Source organism: Pleurodeles waltl, chromosome 1_1 (assembly GCF_031143425.1).
Source record: "Pleurodeles waltl isolate 20211129_DDA chromosome 1_1, aPleWal1.hap1.20221129, whole genome shotgun sequence".
Lineage (NCBI taxonomy): Eukaryota > Metazoa > Chordata > Amphibia > Caudata > Salamandridae > Pleurodeles > Pleurodeles waltl.
Window position 1 is genome coordinate 707,061,238 of NC_090436.1, and position 22,483 is coordinate 707,083,720.

The 22,483-nt window shown below is 45.5% G+C and overlaps 1 protein-coding gene and 1 pseudogene across 1 annotated transcript in view; one reads left to right on the forward strand and one right to left on the reverse strand.

Moving 5' to 3' along the window:
- Window positions 1–22,483, forward strand: part of PRRC1 (proline rich coiled-coil 1) — a 181,651-nt gene that overhangs the window by 97,485 nt on the left and 61,683 nt on the right. The window contains exon 4 of the mRNA XM_069227286.1: window positions 9,696–9,798. Coding sequence (XP_069083387.1) covers window positions 9,696–9,798 — 103 coding nt within the window. The remainder of the gene's footprint in view (window positions 1–9,695; window positions 9,799–22,483) is intronic.
- Window positions 1,687–3,115, reverse strand: LOC138291479 (lysophospholipid acyltransferase 5 pseudogene; annotated as a pseudogene).

Here is a 22,483-nt window from a genome sequence, read left to right on the forward strand (position 1 = left end):
GAAGGGTGGAGGCCCTCTCACAAAGGACTGATAACCCTCCCCCGGCCCCTGGCAGACAGGACTTGGCTGAAATTGGAACTTGTGCACTACAAAACCACTCTTTGAAGTCTCCCCAACTTTAAAGGCATTTTTTGGTGTATAAACTGGGTCTCTGCCCCCACCAACTCAGACACTTCTGGACCTGCACCTGAACTCTGTCAGAAGACCTGCCTGGCTGCCCAAAGGACTCGCTGGACTCCTTTGCTGAGAAGGACTACTGCCCTGCTGGCCTCTGACTGTGCTGGAAGGACTCTGCCTTCCCCCAAAAGTGCTCTGCAAGGGCTTGGATTAAGCTTGCCTCCTGTTCTGAAGTCTCAGGGACAGCAAAGAGATCAACTACTCGCTTTTTGCTAGTACCCGCCTCCAGAGTCTCCGGAATGACTCCTGCGACGCCGCAGCCTGCTCCTGCTCTGTGGACCTGGCTGCATGCAACAGCCATGGCCTGCAATGCAAGACCAATGTTGCTGCGACTCCGCCGATGCCACTCAGGCTCATCGGAGACACTGTGAAGTCGACACATCATGTCTTGACGGACCGGAACCAGCGACCCGCTAGGCCACAAGGAATCGACGCATCACGGGCATTGCGGACAACGACTCATCATCTCCCCCTGTATCCTGACTGAACCAACGCCTCACCTCCACTTGCTTCGCAGAGTGAAACCGACACCTATTTTCTCGGAAGCTGTAAGGGACTGATTGTTGGGAGCGACTCCGTCAATGACGCCGTTATAGCGCAGTCAGAGCTATTGTGTTTCTAGGCGCTTTAGTTGGTTTTAATCTTTAAAAATTCATAACTCTGCTTGTGTGCATTGGATCTTCCTTGTTTCAACAGTATGTTATTCAGATACATTTTCTGTATTTTTTTCTAAACCGGCGTGGTGTCTTTTTGTGGTATTTTCATTGTATTATGGTACAAGTTCTACACAAATATTTTACACATTGCCTTCTAAGTTAAGCCAAGCTGCTTGAGGGTGGGCATAGGATAATCTGGATTGTGTTGTGACGTACCCCGACTAGGATTGGGGTCCCTACTTGGACAAAGGTGTATACCTCTGCCAACTAGGGTCCCCATTTCTAATAATCATCCTATGAGGGGGGAGAACTAGGAGAAGAGTAACAGTCCTGCGGAAGGGAATCTGCAGAAAATATATACAGCAGCTCAAAAAAACAAATATTCGGCATAAGAACAGACTGTACTCTAATATTAGGAGATAGAATGCAGCCGATGAGTCACCTTTCTCACAGACAATGGGCTACTGAAGATGCAGGTTTTGAGTACTTGAGGCTAGGTCACAGAATTACATCAACATGATCCAGGGCAAACCAACACAGGAACAAGTGCAAATCCTATGTAGTAATTATGAAGTAGAAAAAGCAGCTGATCAAATGTCATTTCATATCACTGGAGAAAGTCAGGCACCAACCACACTGAAGCAGCATATGCTAATTTCTTCTCACTTTACAAAAAATATTAATTTCCAAAATCAAGTCGTTGGTGTGTCTGTGTCCTATCGTCTTCCCCACAGTTTTCCAAAATACACCAATTGTTGAATCATCACAGTAGAAAAAAATGGCCCTTATGGCAGGAACCAGCACCACTTCAGTACATTCTGGAGGCTTTATAGGGGATGAGGCAGCCCCATCCATATACAATCTTTGTGCTACTTCAGTCAGTCTTCTCAGGCTTCTCCTGCCTTGGCACCAAAAGTCTCTGAAGATAAGGCACTGCAAACAGCATTGTCAAGAAGAACACATGGCCCACAAAGTAAACCGAACAGTACACCTTGAGCCACTTGTCCCAGGTGAAAAGACAGAAAAGGATTAGAGGGTAGCCCATGAAAAGCCAATGGATACACTGCGGGCCCACGTACAACACAGGCCTGAGAGCAACTACGAAGGTGAAAGAGATGAGAAGTGGGCTGTCCTTCACTAGGTCCATCATCATCATCTTCTCCACTGTGACAATGAGGAACTCTAAAGAGAAACAATTGAGGTAGCCTGAGTGTAGCCCTTGCCAGACAACCAGGAAAAAGAGGGCCAGACCCTGTGACACCAACTTATTCCCCAGGAATCGCAGTTGCTTAAAGACTTACCATGCCACCCAGGCATTTGTATTCACATTGAAGCTAGTGATGGTGCTAGTGAAAAGTGGTGTGGTCTCAAACAGTCACAATTTGATGTTCACACAGGCGTCCCACTGTGGTCGGCCACTCATGTCCTTCCCATTGTAGTCCAAGCCAATCAGAATACAGACTCCTTCTGTCACCAGCGAACAGCAGACATACTTGTACAATCTTCCCCCAGAAGGTCCGGTAAACACACTGGTAACAGAAAGGCTAGTTGGCATAATCTTCGTTCAGGAAGTATTTGTTGGGTACATAAGGTCCAACTGCAGTATAAATGGTGAGAAAAAAAGGCCCAGACAAAGATGCTTGGCAGGAGGCTGTTGGGCCTCTGCCCAGGAACGTCAGTCAGCTCTACTTCTGGTAGTTCCTAAAAGAAACTGTGGGCCCACCAAGAAGCCACCATAAACGTAGGAGAAGCCAGCTTACCTCCAGGAAGGAAGGAACATGCTGCACCAAAAACTTCTCTTGCTCTGGGGCAACTTGGCCTTCAGTTCTCCCTCCATCATAGTAATCAAAGGTGATACAATAAGTTTTAGGGTGAGTACACAATGCAGCATCGTCCTCTTGATGTCATATATTTATATCGGTGGCTGTGAAGTAGTACTCATACAGCAACTACAACGTCTGAAAGGTGAAACTGATGAAAACAGCAGTGACAGTTCTGCCCATCAGCCGGAGGATGAGGAACTGAAGCACAACACATAGCTGTGAGTGGTACAGCTGAGATCAGAAGTTAAAGCAGCAGATTACGAGGCCGGTGATGATGTGGAACATGTAGAAAAGGAGAGGGACCTTTCCATAGAGGCACCAGAGCTGGAATAAGGCCAAGGGGTAATCTATCTATCTAGATGGACATGATAAGCCGAGTGCGGACTTGGAGGCCCCAAGGACGGTGGCCTCCAGCACGCCGGTGCCTGCCCCTAAAGCCTCGGCGGCAGCTTCCAGCATGTCTCCGCCATCTTCCTCTGCGGCGGGCCCAAGTTCTTTGGATGCCCAACGAGCTTCTATGTTTGCAGTCGGGAACACTGGATTATCTAATTCACAGGAGGAAGACAATCGAGCACTGAAGGAGTTTTGACCCTTGTCCAATTTTCTGACTAGAAGCGGCCACGTTATTGTCTCTAGAGGAGACGATTGCCCTGAAAGAGGTTGCCAGTGCAATCAGTGCATTGATAAGGTCCCCGGCTATGATGGCTTTTCTGCATCCATTTATGAGGCCTTCCAGCACCTATTATTGCCGCCGCTCTCACATCTTCAGCCTCATTCTCGTTACTCGTTAATTCTAGGAAAATACCCAGTAGAATGCGGGTCGTTCAGACTTGTAGCAGTTCTAAATTGCAATTTTAAATTATTCACCAATATCTTAGTGACCGAAATACAAGGTGCCTGGCTGTACCTTATCTCATCTAATCAGTCTGGTTTCTGTAAAGATAAATCCGCATGCCAGTGTGTTCAGTTTGCCACAGCCATATTAGAAGTAGCTGAACATTAAGAACTATTGGTAGCAATACTTTCTCCCGACACTGATAAAGGATTTAATAGTTTCGAATGGAGCTACTTGTGTAGTTTCGAAGACCTGACTAGGTCGGACCTCATCATCAAACCTTAGCTCCAGTCTAACATTTTAGGGCCCCACACAGAGAGCAAATTGAACGGGAGACTATTTTCACAAATCCTAGTGACTGGAGGGACAAGACAGGGCTTCCTTAAATCTCCTTCACTCTTCGCTTTGATCTTGGTCCCCTAATGCACATGATTAATGACTCCAAAGATACATAAGGAATGCAGACAAACTGTGGACATCATAAGGAAACCATGTTTGCAGATGATGCCCTCCGTTTCCTTACATACGCAGACCTCGCTACCGGCACTGTCGCCATCATGAAGTCTCTTTGCAGGATTTAAATTAATTTGGTGACATCCGTGTGTATGGGCCCCGACATGGATAACTAGATAGGCTCACAGTTGTTTGATATAGACTGACCTAGAGAGCGTGTTCCATTTGTTACCTGCGTGTCTTTTCTCTCCACATGACTAAAGATCTTTACAAAATGAAATTTCCCAGAGTATTAGATGTCCTATTCAAACATTCATATAGGTAGAATAGATTAGAACTAAAATGGCTAGATAGGTAGCAGATGTAAAAATGAACTTTCTACCTTGATGGGTTCCTGAAGCTTCCCTTAACAAAGTCAATAATTTTTGCGAGGGACGAGACCAACGGTGCTACAGGTAACAATTATTCTCGTATCAGATATGGCAGCTGTGGTATCCCGCACATTGAGAATTATAAACGGCTTTCCAAATCCGTACAGGCCTGTAGTGGGCAGTGTACAAAACTTGGATTTTACTAGAACAGGAATTCCCCAGTATCCTAGTGGGACATTGATTAGGATTCCCCCATAGGCACAAGAAGATAACGCGTCGCCTGTTGCATTTAACATTGATTCTTTTACACCATTGGTCCATACTATCCAGAAGGAGGAGGGGCACCCTCTACTTTCCCGTCCCCCTCTCAGTTCAGGATTCCTTAACCCTGATTTTCCTCCTGGTCTTCTAGAGGCTAGCTTTACAGGTTGGTACCTTGATGACACTCTTTTATTAGGGGACATATATAAAATGTGGGAAGTCCGAAGTATCGAATCCATAATGGAATTTTCACATCACTCCTAAGGACAGGTTCACATTAATACAGCTTACACAGTTGCCACACTCTTAGGTAAAAGCATGAGGACCCCTAGATTTGCCTTTTTTAGAACGCTTGTTTAGAAAAAAATGGTAAAAAGGGGTACCTCTGTGATTTACAAATGTCTGTGTGCTGTGAGCTTCCCTCGCTCCTATGCATATAGAAGCAGGTCAGGAGAATAATTACAAATAAGGATCTAAGAAGATACGTGTTCCCTTATCTGGGTGATGGTTGACAAAATGTCACTTTATGTAAGACACAGATAATGCACATAAGGTTATCATGCATTGGGTCATAATATATATTGAAAGCTATCTGCAGTTGCACTTATAACTGCTAAAAAGACTGAGGGTAGAACGGCAATACTACTCAAACTTTGAACATTATTATTTTGTTACTCGGATGTTAAAGGTGAATACCCTCTCCTGTCTCACCAGAGTCATCTAGCATCTTGCATGATTTTAGCAGCTGGGTTGACAATAACACAACTATGGAAATGCAGCCATTTCTGCCCTATACCTGGTATGTCCCTGTGGTGGGATAAGATATGGCAAATCAACTCAGTTGAGAAATTGAAATTTTTAGACCTCAATAAGGTTTCTAAATACGATCAAGTAAGGGCCATGATCAAGAAGTATTTTCAGAGAGACTGCAAACACCAAAGGTCTCACTAGTTTCAATCCAACATAATAGGAAGAACGAGATTGGAAATCCCTGGCTCTGGGAGCAGCCCATGCTGAAAAGCAGTTGAGGTAGCCTAGCTAGTGGAGATTTGACTGTCATCCTGAAGGACAAAATGATGGACTCCGTGTTCACCCCACACAAATATTTAACTGCATGTGCTTAAAAATACTATGGGAATTATTGTGTTGTTTGATCTAAAAAGAAATCCACAAGTCCATTGATATTGTAGTAAAAGATTAAACATTTATGTCCCTACTTTCTCATATCCCCCTTTTTCCTTCTTTACCCTATAAGCACCACATTTTTATGTACCTCACATTTATTTGTTCTTAAGTCATATGATGCAGAGATTTTCTTCTACAATTCACTTACAATACACACTGCAAAAAACATAAATAAAGAATGCAATAAAAGCGCTCCATTTATTTCTATGAGAGTGCAGAATTAATTTCGGGATGCTGCACAATATTTTAGACATGCTGGAGTGGAGGTTCAAGCTACATCTCAAAACTGGCATTCCAATACGTGCCAGCCACAGTTGTCATATTAACCAATTCGCAACAATGAGTCAAAAACAAAAAACTGAAGCAAAGTGGATTAAGGACCTAAGCTCTGCCATGCACACAGCCTAACACTGAGAGCAGAACCCAGCCTTCTCCAGTGCCGGAAATGGCTGAAAACATAATTATTTTGAAAAGGTAATTGACTACAAAGAGGAAAACTAACATGCCGAGCAATAACAGCTGGACCATTATACACAAATATGGGAGAAGCACTCCGTAAATAGTAAAAGAACTCGGTTTGTCCAAGAAGAAAATTGGTATTCTATATATATTTCAAAGCAATTGTCAGTCGAATACAAGAATACTTGTTTGTAGTCAGTAATATTCTTTATTTCTCTCTTGTAATATGAATGACGAACACAGCCAACACGTTTCGTCTCAAAGTGGGACTTCTTCAGGGCTCGCTCCTATTATCCAAAAAGGGATTTTTGTGTTTTTTATCCATTCTTGAATTTTATTTTTTTGATAGTCGTAAAAACCTCAGCAGTCTCCTAAATCAGAGGTCAGTTTCCAGGTCCTCTTTTAGACTTGCGTAAAGGGACTCCACTTCCTCCTATTCCTTCATTCATGCACTAGCTCTTCGCGTTTTCTTTCAACTTCAAGCTGTCGGTCCATACAGTGATGGAATGTTCAATTTTGCTGTGCGCTTTTTTTCTGCCTAACTTTTTTTAAGCGGCTGCCATAGCCTGATTTTCGCTCTGAATGTCGTTGACCACCTGAAGAACTGGTGAAAATCTCACTGTCTGCTTTTACCATCTTTGTGCATGCCAAGTTGAGGATCTCAAGAACCATGAATTAAAAAGATGGTTAAGTGTGTCAAAACTACACTGCAGTGGATATCACTTATTGTGATGGAATTCTCTATTGTGGGGTTTTGAAATCTTACAAGATAGCAGTTTTTCAAGCCAAAAAAAAAAAAAAAACATTTTGATTGCAAAATTTCCAAAGTTGTCAATACTTCTCGAACTCTCTTTAAGTCAATAGAGTATATGACCTCCTCCCTGCCCCCCCCCCCCCCCCCAAAATAAAAACGGCAGTCAACACCGTCTCTACTTTACAGGCTTTTTGCAACACTCTAATTTTTCTGTCAAAAGATAGTTAAAATTAGGGATCTCATTATTATCGAACAAATATCTGTCAAGTCCAGTCTGGTTGCGGCCCCCAAGTTACATGAAAATCTCAGTTCCAACTTTACCTGTTTTATGTTTAAGGATCTTTGACTGAAATTCTTGTGGCAGTTGGTAAAGATAAGCTTCAGGTTTTGCCAAAGACCCCACCCTGGCACTGATTATAAAGAAAACAGCCCATATTCTTAAACAAGATTACTTCATTGTTTACCCTCCAACGAAGCAGTGGGTGGTGCCCACTAGCTGGAATTCTGCTCCAGTAAAGCCTCTAAAAAACAAATCCACAATTTTGCATCAGATCCTCACTATTGCACCACTTTTGTTGTCATTTTCGTGGAATCACAAGCTAGCCTCCATTCTCTGCAAGCAGATTTAAGAAATGGTCACAGCACAACAATTGTAAGTGTTCCTTTGCTGAATGATCTCAGGTGAAGGGCAGATCGGGGTGAGACTGACCCTTGTCTGCTTTTAGATCCGACTACTGCGTTTGATACAATTGACCATACCTTATTGGTATCTTGTCTTGAAGGGTTCGGTGGTGATCATCAGTCATTAAAATGATTTAAATCAATCTTGACAAATTGGACCCGGTCTGTGACTCACATTTTCAGTATGAGACCAAAACCATCATGTATGGTGTCCTTTAATGCGCCATTCTATCCCATGTTTTGTGTAATATTTATGTGGCACCATTAAAAGTGTTTAGACAATGGAGTCAGCTTATATATGTACGTGGATAATGTGCAGATCATTTTGATCTGTGTCCGACTAGGGATATGACGCTTTGTAGGTCTAATCCAGGACCAGAGTAGACTCCTGTATTCTCTACCGTTCAGCAGTGGACGGCAAAAAAAAACTTTCTTAAGCTTAATGTCTCTAAGAGGGAATACCTGATCATTAAAAACACAGCAAGAACACTTCTTCTGCCATCTGGCCTGATACAATGGGTCCATGTCCGCCACTGTCAAAATCTGTTCATGTGTGTGCATAATAATAGATGCGGATCCAAGATCGACTCTGAAGTGGCAAAGCTAGGTACCAGTTGTTTCTGCCATTTCTAACTGGTAAAAACCGTGTTGCCTTTTTATTGACGAGGTGTTCTGTATAACAGTGGTTAATGTTTTAACTTTTGCATGGTTCGACTACAGAAATGGCTGCTGTTTGTCCTCCTCGAAAAGCTGCTTAGATGTCTTCAGTTAGTCTAGAATGCGGGTTTCACACATATTTGTAGGCACTCCACGTAGTGAACACATTTCTCCAGACCTCTGAAACTTGCAACCAATTAGGAAGAAGAGTTTTGTTCAATTGCTTCACGTTGGTACATAAGATGGAACAGGGCACTGCACCAATGTTTTAAAAAATCAAGTCAGTCCTATTTACTTTCAAGATCTTTAAGGTCCTTTAGGTGCAAATGTGCTCCTTGTTCCTAGAACTAAAATAACCACTTTTGGGCACCATGCTTTTTCAGTGATGACAGTAAAACAATGAAATAACTCACCTGACACCCTTCATAGTGTTCCAGATTTGTTAAGCTTCTGTGAACTCCTGAAATCATACCTGCTTAATTCACATTGATTCTTGATTTAGTCTAACTCCCCTCTTTTCGGCTTTACCACTATAAATCCTGCATGTATGTGCACTTTGTAAATAAATTTAAATTGTGTAATGCCAAATAAGGGCCAAACTGAGCAATCGAGGCTCTGTCCTTACTTGTAACTGTACTCTCTGTCACATCAGGCTCCACGTCCCCCCCCCCCAAAAAAAAAAATCAGTTTATAATGCCCCTCTCCATAGTCTGGCTTATTTACATAGAGGAAGCTTATATGTGGACATGTGGGCGTGATATCCACTCAGAATGTCTTAATTGTACAAAGTGCTTTGAAGTGACTGGACAGTGACATAATTGTAACTCCTGTTACTGAAAACTTTTAACCATCAACAACATTGTATCTGTACTTATCACAGGATCTTATGACTTCTAATGTGTGAGTACTATGTTACTATATGAAACTAGACACAACAGTATAGACTTTATGTATAAGCTTTGATGAAGGCCACTTTGAACCTGTGAAACTCGTCTTCCCTCGAAAGTTAATATTTAATACACCAACACCAGGAACCATTTTTACTTTTTAAATACTGGGTTGAGCAAGTGGCTATAGCTTCAAGAAGTAAAATTACATTTGTAATCTCGTTGTTTAGCATTAGTTTAGCTACTATAGCAGGTGTACTATGCCTTCTATGTAAGTTTTTTTGTTCAAAATAAACAGATCGCTTTCGGCAGCATACATATATTATTCATTGAAGTTTTATTATTTCACGCTCATGCTTGCACTTCTTAAAAAGGCGCGCTGAAGTGACATGGTTGCCGCATGTTTATATATATACAAATCACATAAAATAATGGTATTGTTATAGACACTGTAAATATAATACACATTGTGTGCCCTCTTTTCTCTTTGTGATAGGGTGTAGCAGAAAATCCAATGGTAAAGTCAGTGTTTGATAAAACTAAACACTCGGTAGAGACGATGATAACCACGTTGGATCCAGGCATGGCGCCATACATAAGTAAGTGCACATAAAAATAACCTTCAAAAGTCGGGCACTGAAAATTAAAAATAAATATGGGAGAATAAAAAAAAAAAAAAAAAAAAATAACTGGCAATGTCAACATCACAAGGCTTTCAACTTAACCATTTTTAGTATTTTTAGCAATTCAGAACCGTTGTTCTAAAATTCAAATTGCTTTTGGCGCTACTTCCTGGGTTCAATGTTCCATTCAGGGAGGGCTACATAGGACTATAATGTGGTCCACAAGACCAAATGATTTGTTGTAACAATGTGCTTGAAGCAGTGGGTGGAATGTGCTATTTATTTTTTCTTATTGTTATGTCTGTAATACATTGGGAATCATTTCTAATTTGTATTCACTGTATAAATCTTTTTCCTGGCTAATATACCTAGTACATCACAAATTTGTGCATCATCCTCGCAATACAGTGAATGTGTTGTGCATGCCATAAGCAGACTAAGTGAATTATGATTTCTATTGTTTGGTTTAGTTTAAAAAGTGTAATAACTCCTGTTGTGGCATATACTATTAGAGCCATTTACAAATAGCAGATCTCTCTTTGCTAGGAAAAAAACATGTTCTATATTAAATAGTAGAACAGTCATTGAAAGTTTAACTATATAAAAAGAAAATCCTGTTTCCCAAACCTTCTCCTAGTTCTTAACATCTCGCCGTTACACCTTCCAGGAGTGTCTCTTACCCCTTTACAATCAAGTAGCAGGATTATAAATTTGCATGGACAGTTATTAAACGAAGGTAGAAGACACACGTTGCCTACCTCCTGTGTGCCCTAGCCATGCCTTTTTTTTTTTTTTTATCTCCTGCGCACATCACTCGTTGTTGAGACAACGTCTCTGTTTAGCTTTGAAAAGCTGTTCCAAACTACTTGTACCCGTTCTGTACAGCCTTGTGTATTTTACCCACGCTGAGCTTCAAATTGTTTAAATCAAATATGAAATACGAGAATAGGATTCCGTTCTTTAGAGGTACAGTAAAGTGAACCCCTCTTTATGAGGGTGATAATGGTCTCTCTCACAGGTTATTTGCAGACTGCCCATTCTAGCAATGTGATCTGTAATCGAGGGACAAGGCTTTTTACTTGTAATCTTACAGGAGGATTGCCTTCTGACTCGCACTTGGTAAGGTATATGCCCTTTTTTGCAGGTGGGATCGTTTGCCTTTATGTAATGCTTCCGGGTGTTATCTTAAGAGTTTGCATGTGTTATCCTGTGATGCTGGACCAGTGGGTGTTGGAGTTCCATGTGTGCATAGGTGTTTGTCAGCTGGTGTAGACCTGATGGGGGAACATCCTCAATTCCCTACACAAAGTGACCCCTGGTGGATGGGGGAGGTAGCTAACGTTGTCCTGGGACATTGTGCCCATTAGTCGTCCCTGAGATTGCAGAGCTGTTTCTGCTAGAGTGAAGTCCACTTCTCTGCTTTCTGATTTATGGTCAGCGTGCCTGCCATGTTCTCCTAATCTTCAGTCAACATATACCTTCCTGGGACAGGTGAAACAGATGCCAGGGGAGAGAAAAGAGCTGCATGGCATGAATATCCGTGTCTTGTTTTTATAGAGGTACCAAGAAATTAAAAAAAACTGCAACACTTCCGATTACCAAGACCTTGTATCAGAGGAGGGCAAGTAATGGCCAGGTCAGGTGGTGTTTAGTTCAACGTTTGACCCGACATTCATGGAGGTCCTGCATGCCAGTTCTGGAGAGCCATATAAAATAACCACTACTGGTAATACTGCTTCCTCGCCACTTAAATGACTGTCAAGTCTGGGAGAAGAAGACCTATGTGAGAAGAGCTGGACTGCTTCCACCAAGAGGAGTGATGTCACCTGTATCAAAGGGCCAGAGCAGAAAACCTCTTGACAAATCAATAGCCCAGGAGCCATGATGTTTCCTTAGTCAGCTGCATTGAAGAAGCAGCACTGAAAACTGAGCACATATGGGTCATCGAGAGACTTCATCGCCTTCAGTCATCGAGAAAGGCTGCCAATGGGAAGTTTTTTGGGAAACTCAACGTTGACTGGCTCTTGGCCTGGGTTCTCATCTTGTCAACTGGAAGGGGATCGAATTTCTTGAGCCATTGGAATCATCTTCCTTGCCCTTGTGGTTGTGGAGGTATCATGGTGTAAAGTAGTAGTCACTGACCCAGACTATTCCAACAGTCCAATGGTCATTGGCCATTGTGGGTGCCCAAAGGGCTGTAGGCCTCCCTGCCACTAGACAATCTCTAGCATGACGGATGAGTTCGGAGATACAGGCTCTACCCCTACTATCAACTAATGGGGTTCATGGATGAACTGGTAGTCTTAAGTGTGACTGCCCCACTGCTCCTCCTCCCCACCACCGGGTAGCCCAGTGGCTAGTGAACTTGGACTTCAGTGACTGTACACACTGACATTAGTGGGGACTGGACGATTGATCAACTCTTTTGGCAACCACTCTGGCATCCCAAGGAAAGATATTTACTTACCTGGAATTGTAGGCTCCTCTGTTATTGGATGGTAAATTCTTGGGCATCTTAAGCATTATTACAGCACCTGGGCAAAGTGGCCTCTTACCTTGCAACTCTGGTCAGCGGGGAGCCATTTTTGACTACCTAATACTAATTAACATGTACACTTCACTCTTTTCCCTTCTTTTATTGAAAAACAACTTTCTTTTAAAATCCTCCTCCAAAAACCTTTTTACTTGTAATGCCAGTACATTTCATCCAAAGTTTCTTTATATTGATAACTTTTTTAAACAAAGTACAAGTCCCATGAACAGTTCTTCGTATTCTGATACATTCACAGCCAACACGTGTTTCGTTGCTTACCAACCGCTTCTTCAGGGCACAGTAAAGGGAAAAGTAATTAGCAGCAAAAAATAACACGCTGATATCGGCTGATACTTCACCTGATGTAAACAATGGTACTAATGAATGGTGTAAAGCTGCACAGCTTAATCTGAAACTTCAGGGAGGGATTGGCCAGGCAAACAGAAGTGCAGAATTTTTCAGTGTTTAAACCAGTGAGATTGCTTGTAGATCGCATGAGGCTTTAATGTGTAGGCTTAATTTAAGCCAGAGCATTGCAAGCACAAATTAAAGTCTGCACCTCACATTGTTGGTGCACAGTATACATTTGGACTCTTCTACGTTTGCTTGTGCAAGTGTGATAACACTACGTCCTCTAACAGTGGAGCCTAGCGAAAACACTTTAGAGGCATATCTTCCAGCTAGGGAAAGCCTTTAAGAATTAGGTCAGTACCAGTAATAAACGTTAAATAGTTGAGGACCACTTCCTAAAATGCCATAGACTGTTGTAAGGAAATGCCTCCTTGGCATGGGTACCCCCTGACTTTTTGCCTTTGCTGATGCTATGTTTTGAATTGAAAGTGTGCTGAGGCCTGCTAACCAGGCCCCAGCACCAGTGTTCTTTCCCTAACCAGTACTTTTGATTCCACAATTGGCACACCCTGGCATCCAGGTAAGTCCCTTGTAACTGGTACCAAGGGCCCTGATGCCAGGGAAGGTCTCTAAGGGCTGCAGCATATCTTATGTCGCCCTGGGGACCCCTCACTCAGCACAGACACACTGCTTGTCAGCTTGTGTGTGCTGGTGAGAACAAAAACGAGTAAGTCGACATGGCACTCCCCTCAGGGTGCCATGCCAACCTCACACTGCCTATGCAGTATAGATAAGTCACCCCTCTAGCAGGCCTTACAGCCCTAAGGCAGGGTGCACTATACCATAGGTGAGGGCACCAGTACATGAGTACTGTGCCCCTACAGTGTCTAAGCCAAACCTTAGACATTGTAAGTGCAGGGTAGCCATAAGAGTATATGGTCTGGGAGTCTGTCAAACACGGACTCCACAGTACCATAATGGCTACACTGAAAACTGGGAAGTTTGGTATCAAACTTCTCAGCACAATAAATGCACACTGATGCCAGTGTACATTTTATTGTGAAATACACCCCAGAGGGCACCTTAGAGGTGCCCCCTGAAACCTTAACCGACTATCTGTGTAGGCTGACTGGTTCCAGCAGCCTGCCACAACCGAGACATGTTGCTGGCCCCATGGGGAGAGTGCCTTTGTCACTCTGAGGCCAGTAACAAAGCCTGCACTGGGTGGAGATGCTAACACCTCCCCCAGGCAGGAGCTGTCACACCTGGCGGTGAGCCTCAAAGACTCACCCCTTTGTTCCAGCACCGCAGGACACTCCAGCTAGTGGAGTTGCCCGCCCCCTCCGGCCACGGCCCCCACTTTTGGCGGCAAGGCCGGAGAAAATAATGAGAAAAACAAGGAGGAGTCACTGGCCAGTCAGGACAGCCCCTAAGGTGTCCTGAGCTGAAGTGACTCTAACTTTTAGAAATCCTCCATCTTGCAGATGGAGGATTCCCCAATAGGATTAGGGATGTGACCCCCTCCCCTTGGGAGGAGGCACAAAGAGGGTGTACCCACCCTCAGGGCTAGTAGCCATTGGCTACTAACCCCCCAGACCTAAACACGCCCTTAAATTTAGTATTTAAGGGCTCCCCTGAACCTAAGAATTTAGATTCCTGAAACCTACAAGAAGAAGAAGACTGCTGAGCTGAAAAACCCCTGCAGAGGAAGAACAGAAGACACCAACTGCTTTGGCCCCAGACTTACCGGCCTGTCTCCTGCCTTCCAAAGAACCCTGCTCCAGCGACGCTTTCCAAAGGACCAGCGACCTCTGAATCCTCAGAGGACTGCCCTGCTTCAAGCAAAACAAGGAACTCCCGAGGACAGCGGCCCTGCTCCAAAAGAACTGCAACTTTGTTTCAAGGAGCAGACTTAAAGACCCCTGCAACTCCCCGCAAGAAGCGTGAGACTTGCAACACTGCACCCGGCGACCCCGACTCGACTGGTGGAGAACCAACACCTCAGGGAGGACCCTCCGGCGACTCCGAGACCGTGAGTAACCAAAGTTGTCCCCCCTGAGCCCCCACAGCGACGCCTGCAGAGGGAACCCCGAGGCTCCCCCTGACCGCGACTGCCTGAAACTCCATTTCCCGACGGCTGGAAAAGACCCTGCACCCGGAGCCCCCAGCACCTAAAGGAACGGAACTCCTGTGCAGGAGTGACCCCCAGGAGGCCCTCTCCCTTGCCCAGGTGGTGGCTACCCCGAGGAGCCCCCCCCTTGCCTGCCTGCGACGCTGAAGAGATCCCTTGATCTCTCATTGAAAACCCGACGCGTGTTTGCACACTGCACCCGGCCGCCCCCGCGCTGCTGAGGGTGTACTTTTTGTGCTGACTTGTGTCCCCCCCGGTGCCCTACAAAACCCCCCTGGTCTGCCCTCCGAAGACGCGGGTACTTACCTGCTGGCAGACCGGAACCGGGGCACCCCCTTCTCTCCATTGAAGCCTATGCGTTTTGGGCACCTCTTTGACCTCTGCACCTGACCGGCCCTGAGCTGCTGGTGTGGTAACTTTGGGGTTGCTCTGAACCCCCAACGGTGGGCTACCTTGGACCCAAACCTGAGACTTGTAAGTGATTTACTTACCTGACAAAACTAACAAAAACTTACCTCCCCCAGGAACTGTGAAAATTGCACTGTGTCCACTTTTAAAACAGCTTATTGTGTTTTATGTAAAAAGTATACATGCTAATGTAATGATTCAAAGTTCCTAAAGTACTTACCTGCAATACCTTTCAAATGAGATATTACATGTAGAATTTGAACCTGTGGTTCTTAAAATAAACTAAGAAAAGATATTTTTCTATAACAAAACCTATTGGCTAGATTTGTCTCGGAGTGTGAGTTCCTCATTTATTGCCGGTGTGTATGTATAACAAATGGTTAACACTACTCCTTTGATAAGCCTACTGCTCGACCACACTACCACAAAATAGAGCATTAGTATTATCTCTTTTTGCCACTATCTTACCTCTAAGGGGAACCCTTGGACTCTGTGCATAGTATTCCTTACTTCGAAATAGTGCATACAGAGCCAACTTCCTACATTGGTGGATCAGCGGTGGGGTACAAGACTTTGCATTTGCTGGACTACTCAGCCAATACCTGATCACACGACAAATTCCAAAAATTGTCATTAGAAATTGATTTTTTGCAATTTGAAATTTTTCTAAATTCTTAAAAGTCCTGCTAGGGCCTTGTGTTAGTCCCTGTTAGCATTTCCTTTTAGAGTTTAAAAGTTTGAATTAGAACCTAGAACTAGTTTTAGATTCTTAAAAAGTATTCCAACTTTTAGAAGCATAATGTCTAGTGCAGAGATGAATGTGGTGGAACTCGACACCACACCTTACCTCCATCTTAAGATGAGGGAGCTAAGGTCACTCTGTACACTAAAGAAAATAGTAATGGGCCCCAGACCTTCCAAACTACAGCTCCAGGAGCTTTTGGCAGAGTTTGAAAGAGCCAACCCCTCTGAGGATGGCAACACAGAGGATGATGATAGTGACTTGGAGGGTGATTCCCCCCTACCAGTCCTATCTAGGGAAGACAGGGCCTCTCAAGCCCTGACTCCACAAATCATAGTCAGAGATGCTGGTTCCCTCACAGGAGGGACCAACCTCTCTGAAATCACTGAGGATAACTCCAGTGAAGAGGACATCCAGTTAGCCAGGATGGCCAAAAGATTGGCTTTGGAAAGACAGATCCTAGCCATAGAAAGGGAAAGACAAGAGATGGGCCTAGGACCCATCAATGGTGGCAGCAACATAAATAGGGTCAGAGATTCTCCTGACATGTTGAAAATCCCTAAAGGGATTGTAACTAAATATGAAGATGGTGATGACATCACCAAATGGTTCACAGCTTTTGAGAGGGCTTGTGTAACCAGAAAAGTGAACAAATCTCACTGGGGTGCCCTCCTTTGGGAAATGTTCACAGGAAAGTGTAGGGATAGACTCCTCACACTCTCTGGAAAAGATGCAGAATCTTATGACCTCATGAAGGGTACCCTGATTGAGGGCTTTGGATTCTCCACTGAGGAGTATAGGATTAGATTCAGGGGGGCTCAAAAATCCTCGAGCCAGACCTGGGTTGACTTTGTAGACTACTCAGTAAAAACACTAGATGGTTGGATTCAAGGCAGTGGTGTAAGTAATTATGATGGGCTGTACAATTTATTTGTGAAAGAACACCTATTAAGTAATTGTTTCAATGATAAACTGCATCAGCATCTGGTAGACCTAGGACCAATTTCTCCCCAAGAATTGGGAAAGAAGGCGGACCATTGGGTCAAGACTAGGGTGTCCAAAACTTCCACAGGGGGTGACCAAAAGAAAGGGGTCACAAAACCTCCCCAGGGGAAGGGTGGTGAGACAGCCAAAAACAAAAATAGTAAAGAGTCTTCTACAGGCCCCCAAAAACCTGCACAGGAGGGTGGGCCCAGAGCCTCTTCACAAAACAATTCTGGGTACAAGGGTAAAAACTTTGATCCCAAAAAGGCCTGGTGTCGTAGCTGTAGTCCGTCTGGACACCAAACTGGAGACAAGGCCTGTCCCAAGAAAGATACCACTTCTAACTCCACTCCAGCTAAAACTGGAATGGCCAGTCTCCAAGTGGGATCAACAGTGTGCCCAGAGCAAATCAGGTGTCACACTGAAGCTACCTTAGACTCTGAGGGTGGGGTGGATTTAGCCACACTGGCTGCCTGGCCCCCTAACATGCAAAAATACAGGCAGCAGCTCTTAATTAATGGGACAAGTGTAGAGGGCCTGAGGGATACAGGTGCCAGTGTCACTATGGTGACAGAGAAACTGGTTTCCCCTGGCCAATACCTGGCTGGACAAACTTATCCAGTCACCAACGCTGACAATCAGACTAAAGTACATCCCATGGCTATGGTAACTTTAGAGTGGGGAGGGGTCAATGGCCTGAAACAGGTGGTGGTCTCATCAAATATCCCAGTAGACTGTTTGCTTGGAAATTACCTGGAGTCCTCAGCATGGGCTGAGGTAGAACTGAAAACCCATGCAGCCATGCTGGGTATCCCTGAACTGGTGTGTGTCAAGACAAGGGCACAGTGCAAGGCACAGGGTGAAAAAGTAGAGCTGGAGTCTGGAAGAAAGGCCCAGCCTACCAAGAGAAAAGGAAAGTCAGCTGGGAAACCAGCGGCAACCCAACAAGAAAAAGAGAGCCTCTCTTCTCAGGAAGAAGTTCTGCCCTCTGAGGGAACTGAGCCTATGGAGCTGGAACCTTATCAAGTTGAGCTCTTGGGCCCAGGGGGACCCTCAAGGGAAGAGTTGTGTAAGGGACAAGAAACCTGTCCCTCTCTTGAAGGCCTTAGGCAGCAAGCTGCTGAAGAGTCCAAAGGCAAGAAAAATGGAACACATAGGGTCTGTTGGGAAGATGGACTCCTGTACACTGAGGCAAGAGATCCCAAACCTGGTGCCACTAGGAGAGTGGTAGTGCCTCAGGGGTTCAGAGAGTTTATTCTGACCTTAGCCCATGATATTCCCCTTGCTGGGCATTTGGGACAAACCAAGACGTGGGAGAGGTTAGTCAACCACTTCTACTGGCCCAACATGTCCCAGAAGGTTAAGGAGTTTTGCACCTCCTGTCCCACCTGTCAAGCCAGTGGTAAGACAGGTGGACATCCAAAGGCCCCCCTCATTCCACTTCCAGTGGTGGGGGTCCCCTTTGAAAGAGTGGGTGTGGACATAGTGGGTCCACTGGAACCTCCCACAGCCTCAGGAAATATGTACATCCTAGTAGTAGTGGATCATGCTACTAGGTATCCTGAAGCTATTCCCCTTAGGTCGACTACTGCCCCTGCAGTAGCCAAGGCCCTCATTGGTATCTTTACCAGAGTGGGCTTCCCTAAGGAGGTGGTGTCTGACAGAGGTACCAACTTCATGTCAGCATACCTAAAACACATGTGGAATGAATGTGGAGTGACTTATAAATTCACTACACCATATCATCCACAAACTAATGGCCTTGTTGAGAGATTCAACAAGACATTAAAGGGCATGATCATGGGGCTCCCAGAAAAACTCAAAAGGAGATGGGATGTCCTCCTGCCATGTCTGCTTTTCGCTTACAGAGAGGTGCCTCAGAAGGGAGTAGGGTTCTCACCCTTTGAACTTCTGTTTGGCCACCCTGTAAGGGGACCACTAGCTCTTGTGAAAGAAGGCTGGGAGAGACCTCTTCATGAGCCTAAACAAGACATAGTGGACTATGTACTTGGCCTTCGCTCAAGGATGGCAGAGTACATGGAAAAGGCAAACAAAAACCTTGAGGCCAGCCAACAGCTCCAGAAGTGTTGGTATGACCAAAAGGCTGCACTGGTTGAATTTCAACCAGGGCAGAAAGTCTGGGTTTTGGAGCCTATGGCTCCCAGGGCACTTCAGGACAAATGGAGTGGCCCTTACCCAGTGCTAGAGAGGAAGAGTCAGGTCACCTATCTGGTAGACCTGGGCACAAGCAGGGAGCCCCAAGAGGGTGATCCATGTGAACCGCCTTAAGCTCTTCCGTGACAGGGCTGATGTAAATCTGTTAATGGTAACAGATGAGGATCAGGAAGCTGAGAGTGAGCCTCTCCCTGATCTTCTGTCATCAGACCCTAAAGATGGCTCAGTAGATGGAGTGATCTATTCAGACACCCTCTCTGGCCAACAGCAAGCTGACTGTAGGAAGGTCCTGCAACAGTTTGCTGAGCTCTTTTCCCTAACCCCTGGTCAGACACACCTGTGTACCCATGATGTGGACACAGGAGACAGCATGCCTGTCAAAAACAAAATATTCCGACAGTCTGATCAAGTTAAGGAAAGCATCAAGGTGGAAGTCCACAAGATGCTGGAATTGGGAGTAATTGAGTACTCTGACAGCCCCTGGGCTAGCCCAGTGGTCTTAGTCCCCAAACCTCACACCAAAGAAGGAAAGAGAGAGATGAGGTTTTGTGTGGACTACAGAGGACTTAACTCTGTCACCAAGACAGATGCCCATCCCATTCCTAGAGCTGATGAGCTGATTGATAAATTAGGGGCTGCCAAATTCTTAAGTACCTTTGACTTAACAGCAGGGTACTGGCAAATCAAAATGGCCCCTGGAGCAAACGAAAAGACAGCATTCTCCACACCTGATGGGCATTATCAGTTCACTGTTATGCCCTTTGGTTTAAAGAATGCCCCTGCCACCTTCCAAAGGTTGGTGAATCAAGTCCTTGCTGGCTTGGAGTCCTTCAGTGCAGCTTATCTTGACGATATTGCTGTCTTTAGCTCCAACTGGCAGGATCACCTGGTCCACCTGAAGAAGGTTTTGAAGGCTCTGCAATCTGCAGGCCTCTCTATCAAGGCATCCAAATGCCAGATAGGGCAGGGAACTGTGGTTTACTTGGGACACCTTGTAGGTGGAGGCCAAGTTCAGCCACTCCAGCCTAAGATCCAGACTATTCTGGACTGGGCAGCTCCAAAAACCCAGACTCAAGTCAGGGCATTCCTTGGCTTGACTGGGTACTATAGGATGTTTGTGAAGGGATATGGATCCATTGTGACAGCCCTCACAGAACTCACCTCCAAGAAAATGCCCAAGAAAGTAAACTGGACTGTAGAATGCCAACAGGCCTTTGACACCCTGAAACAAGCTATGTGCACAGCACCAGTTCTAAAAGCTCCAGATTACTCCAAGCAGTTCATTGTGCAGACAGATGCCTCTGAACATGGGATAGGGGCAGTTTTGTCCCAAACAAATGATGATGGCCTTGACCAGCCTGTTGCTTTCATTAGCAGGAGGTTACTCCCCAGGGAGCAGCGTTGGAGTGCCATTGAGAGGGAGGCCTTTGCTGTGGTTTGGTCCCTGAAGAAGTTGAGACCATACCTCTTTGGTACTCACTTCCTAGTTCAGACTGACCACAGACCTCTCAGATGGCTGATGCAAATGAAAGGTGAAAATCCAAAACTGTTGAGGTGGTCCATCTCCCTACAGGGAATGGACTTTATAGTGGAACACCGACCTGGGACTGCCCATGCCAATGCAGATGGCCTTTCCAGGTTCTTCCACTTAGAAAATGAAGACTCTCTTGGGAAAGGTTAGTCTCATCCTCTTTCGTTTGGGGGGGGGGGGGGGGGGGGGGGGGGGTTGTGTAAGGAAATGCCTCCTTGGCATGGTTACCCCCTGACTTTTTGCCTTTGCTGATGCTATGTTTTGAATTGAAAGTGTGCTGAGGCCTGCTAACCAGGCCCCAGCACCAGTGTTCTTTCCCTAACCTGTACTTTTGATTCCACAATTGGCACACCCTGGCATCCAGGTAAGTCCCTTGTAATTGGTACCCCTGGTACCAAGGGCCCTGATGCCAGGGTAGGTCTCTAAGGGCTGCAGCATATCTTATGCCACCCTGGGGACCCCTCACTCAGCACAGACACACTGCTTGTCAGCTTGTGTGTGCTGGTGAGAACAAAAACGAGTAAGTCGACATGGCACTCCCCTCCGGGTGCCATGCCAACCTCACACTGCCTATGCAGTATAGATAAGTCACCCCTCTAGCAGGCCTTACAGCCCTAAGGCAGGGTGCACTATACCATAGGTGAGGGCACCAGTACATGAGTACTGTGCCCCTACAGTGTCTAAGCCAAACCTTAGACATTGTAAGTACAGGGTAGCCATAAGAGTATATGGTCTGGGAGTCTGTCAAACACGGACTCCACAGCACCATAATGGCTACACTGAAAACTGGGAAGTTTGGTATCAAACTTCTCAGCACAATAAATGCACACTGATGCCAGTGTACATTTTATTGTGAAATACACCCCAGAGGGCACCTTAGAGGTGCCCCCTGAAACCTTAACCGACTATCTGTGTAGGCTGACTGGTTCCAGCAGCCTGCCACAACCGAGACATGTTGCTGGCCCCATGGGGAGAGTGCCTTTGTCACTCTGAGGCCAGTAACAAAGCCTGCACTGGGTGGAGATGCTAACACCTCCCCCAGGCAGGAGCTGTCACACCTGGCGGTGAGCCTCAAAGGCTCACCCCTTTGTGCCAGCACCGCAGGACACTCCAGCTAGTAGAGTTGCCCACCCCCTCCGGCCACGGCCCCCACTTTTGGCGGCAAGGCCGGAGAAAATAATGAGAAAAACAAGGAGGAGTCACTGGCCAGTCAGGACAGCCCCTAAGGTGTCCTGAGCTGAAGTGACTCTAACTTTTAGAAATCCTCCATTTTGCAGATGGAGGATTCCCCAATAGGATTAGGGATGTGACCCCCTCCCCTTGGGAGGAGGCACAAAGAGGGTGTACCCACCCTCAGGGCTAGTAGCCATTGGCTACTAACCCCCCAGACCTAAACACGCCCTTAAATTTAGTATTTAAGGGCTCCCCTGAACCTAAGAATTTAGATTCCTGAAACCTACAAGAAGAAGAAGACTGCTGAGCTGAAAAACCCCTGCAGAGGAAGAACAGAAGACACCAACTGCTTTGGCCCCAGACTTACCGGCCTGTCTCCTGCCTTCCAAAGAACCCTGCTCCAGCGACGCTTTCCAAAGGACCAGCGACCTCTGAATCCTCAGAGGACTGCCCTGCTTCAAGCAAAACAAGGAACTCCAGAGGACAGCGGCCCTGCTCCAAAAGAACTGCAACTTTGTTTCAAGGAGCAGACTTAAAGACCCCTGAAACTCCCCGCAAGAAGCGTGAGACTTGCAACACTGCACCCGGCGACCCCGACTCGACTGGTGGAGAACCAACACCTCAGGGAGGACC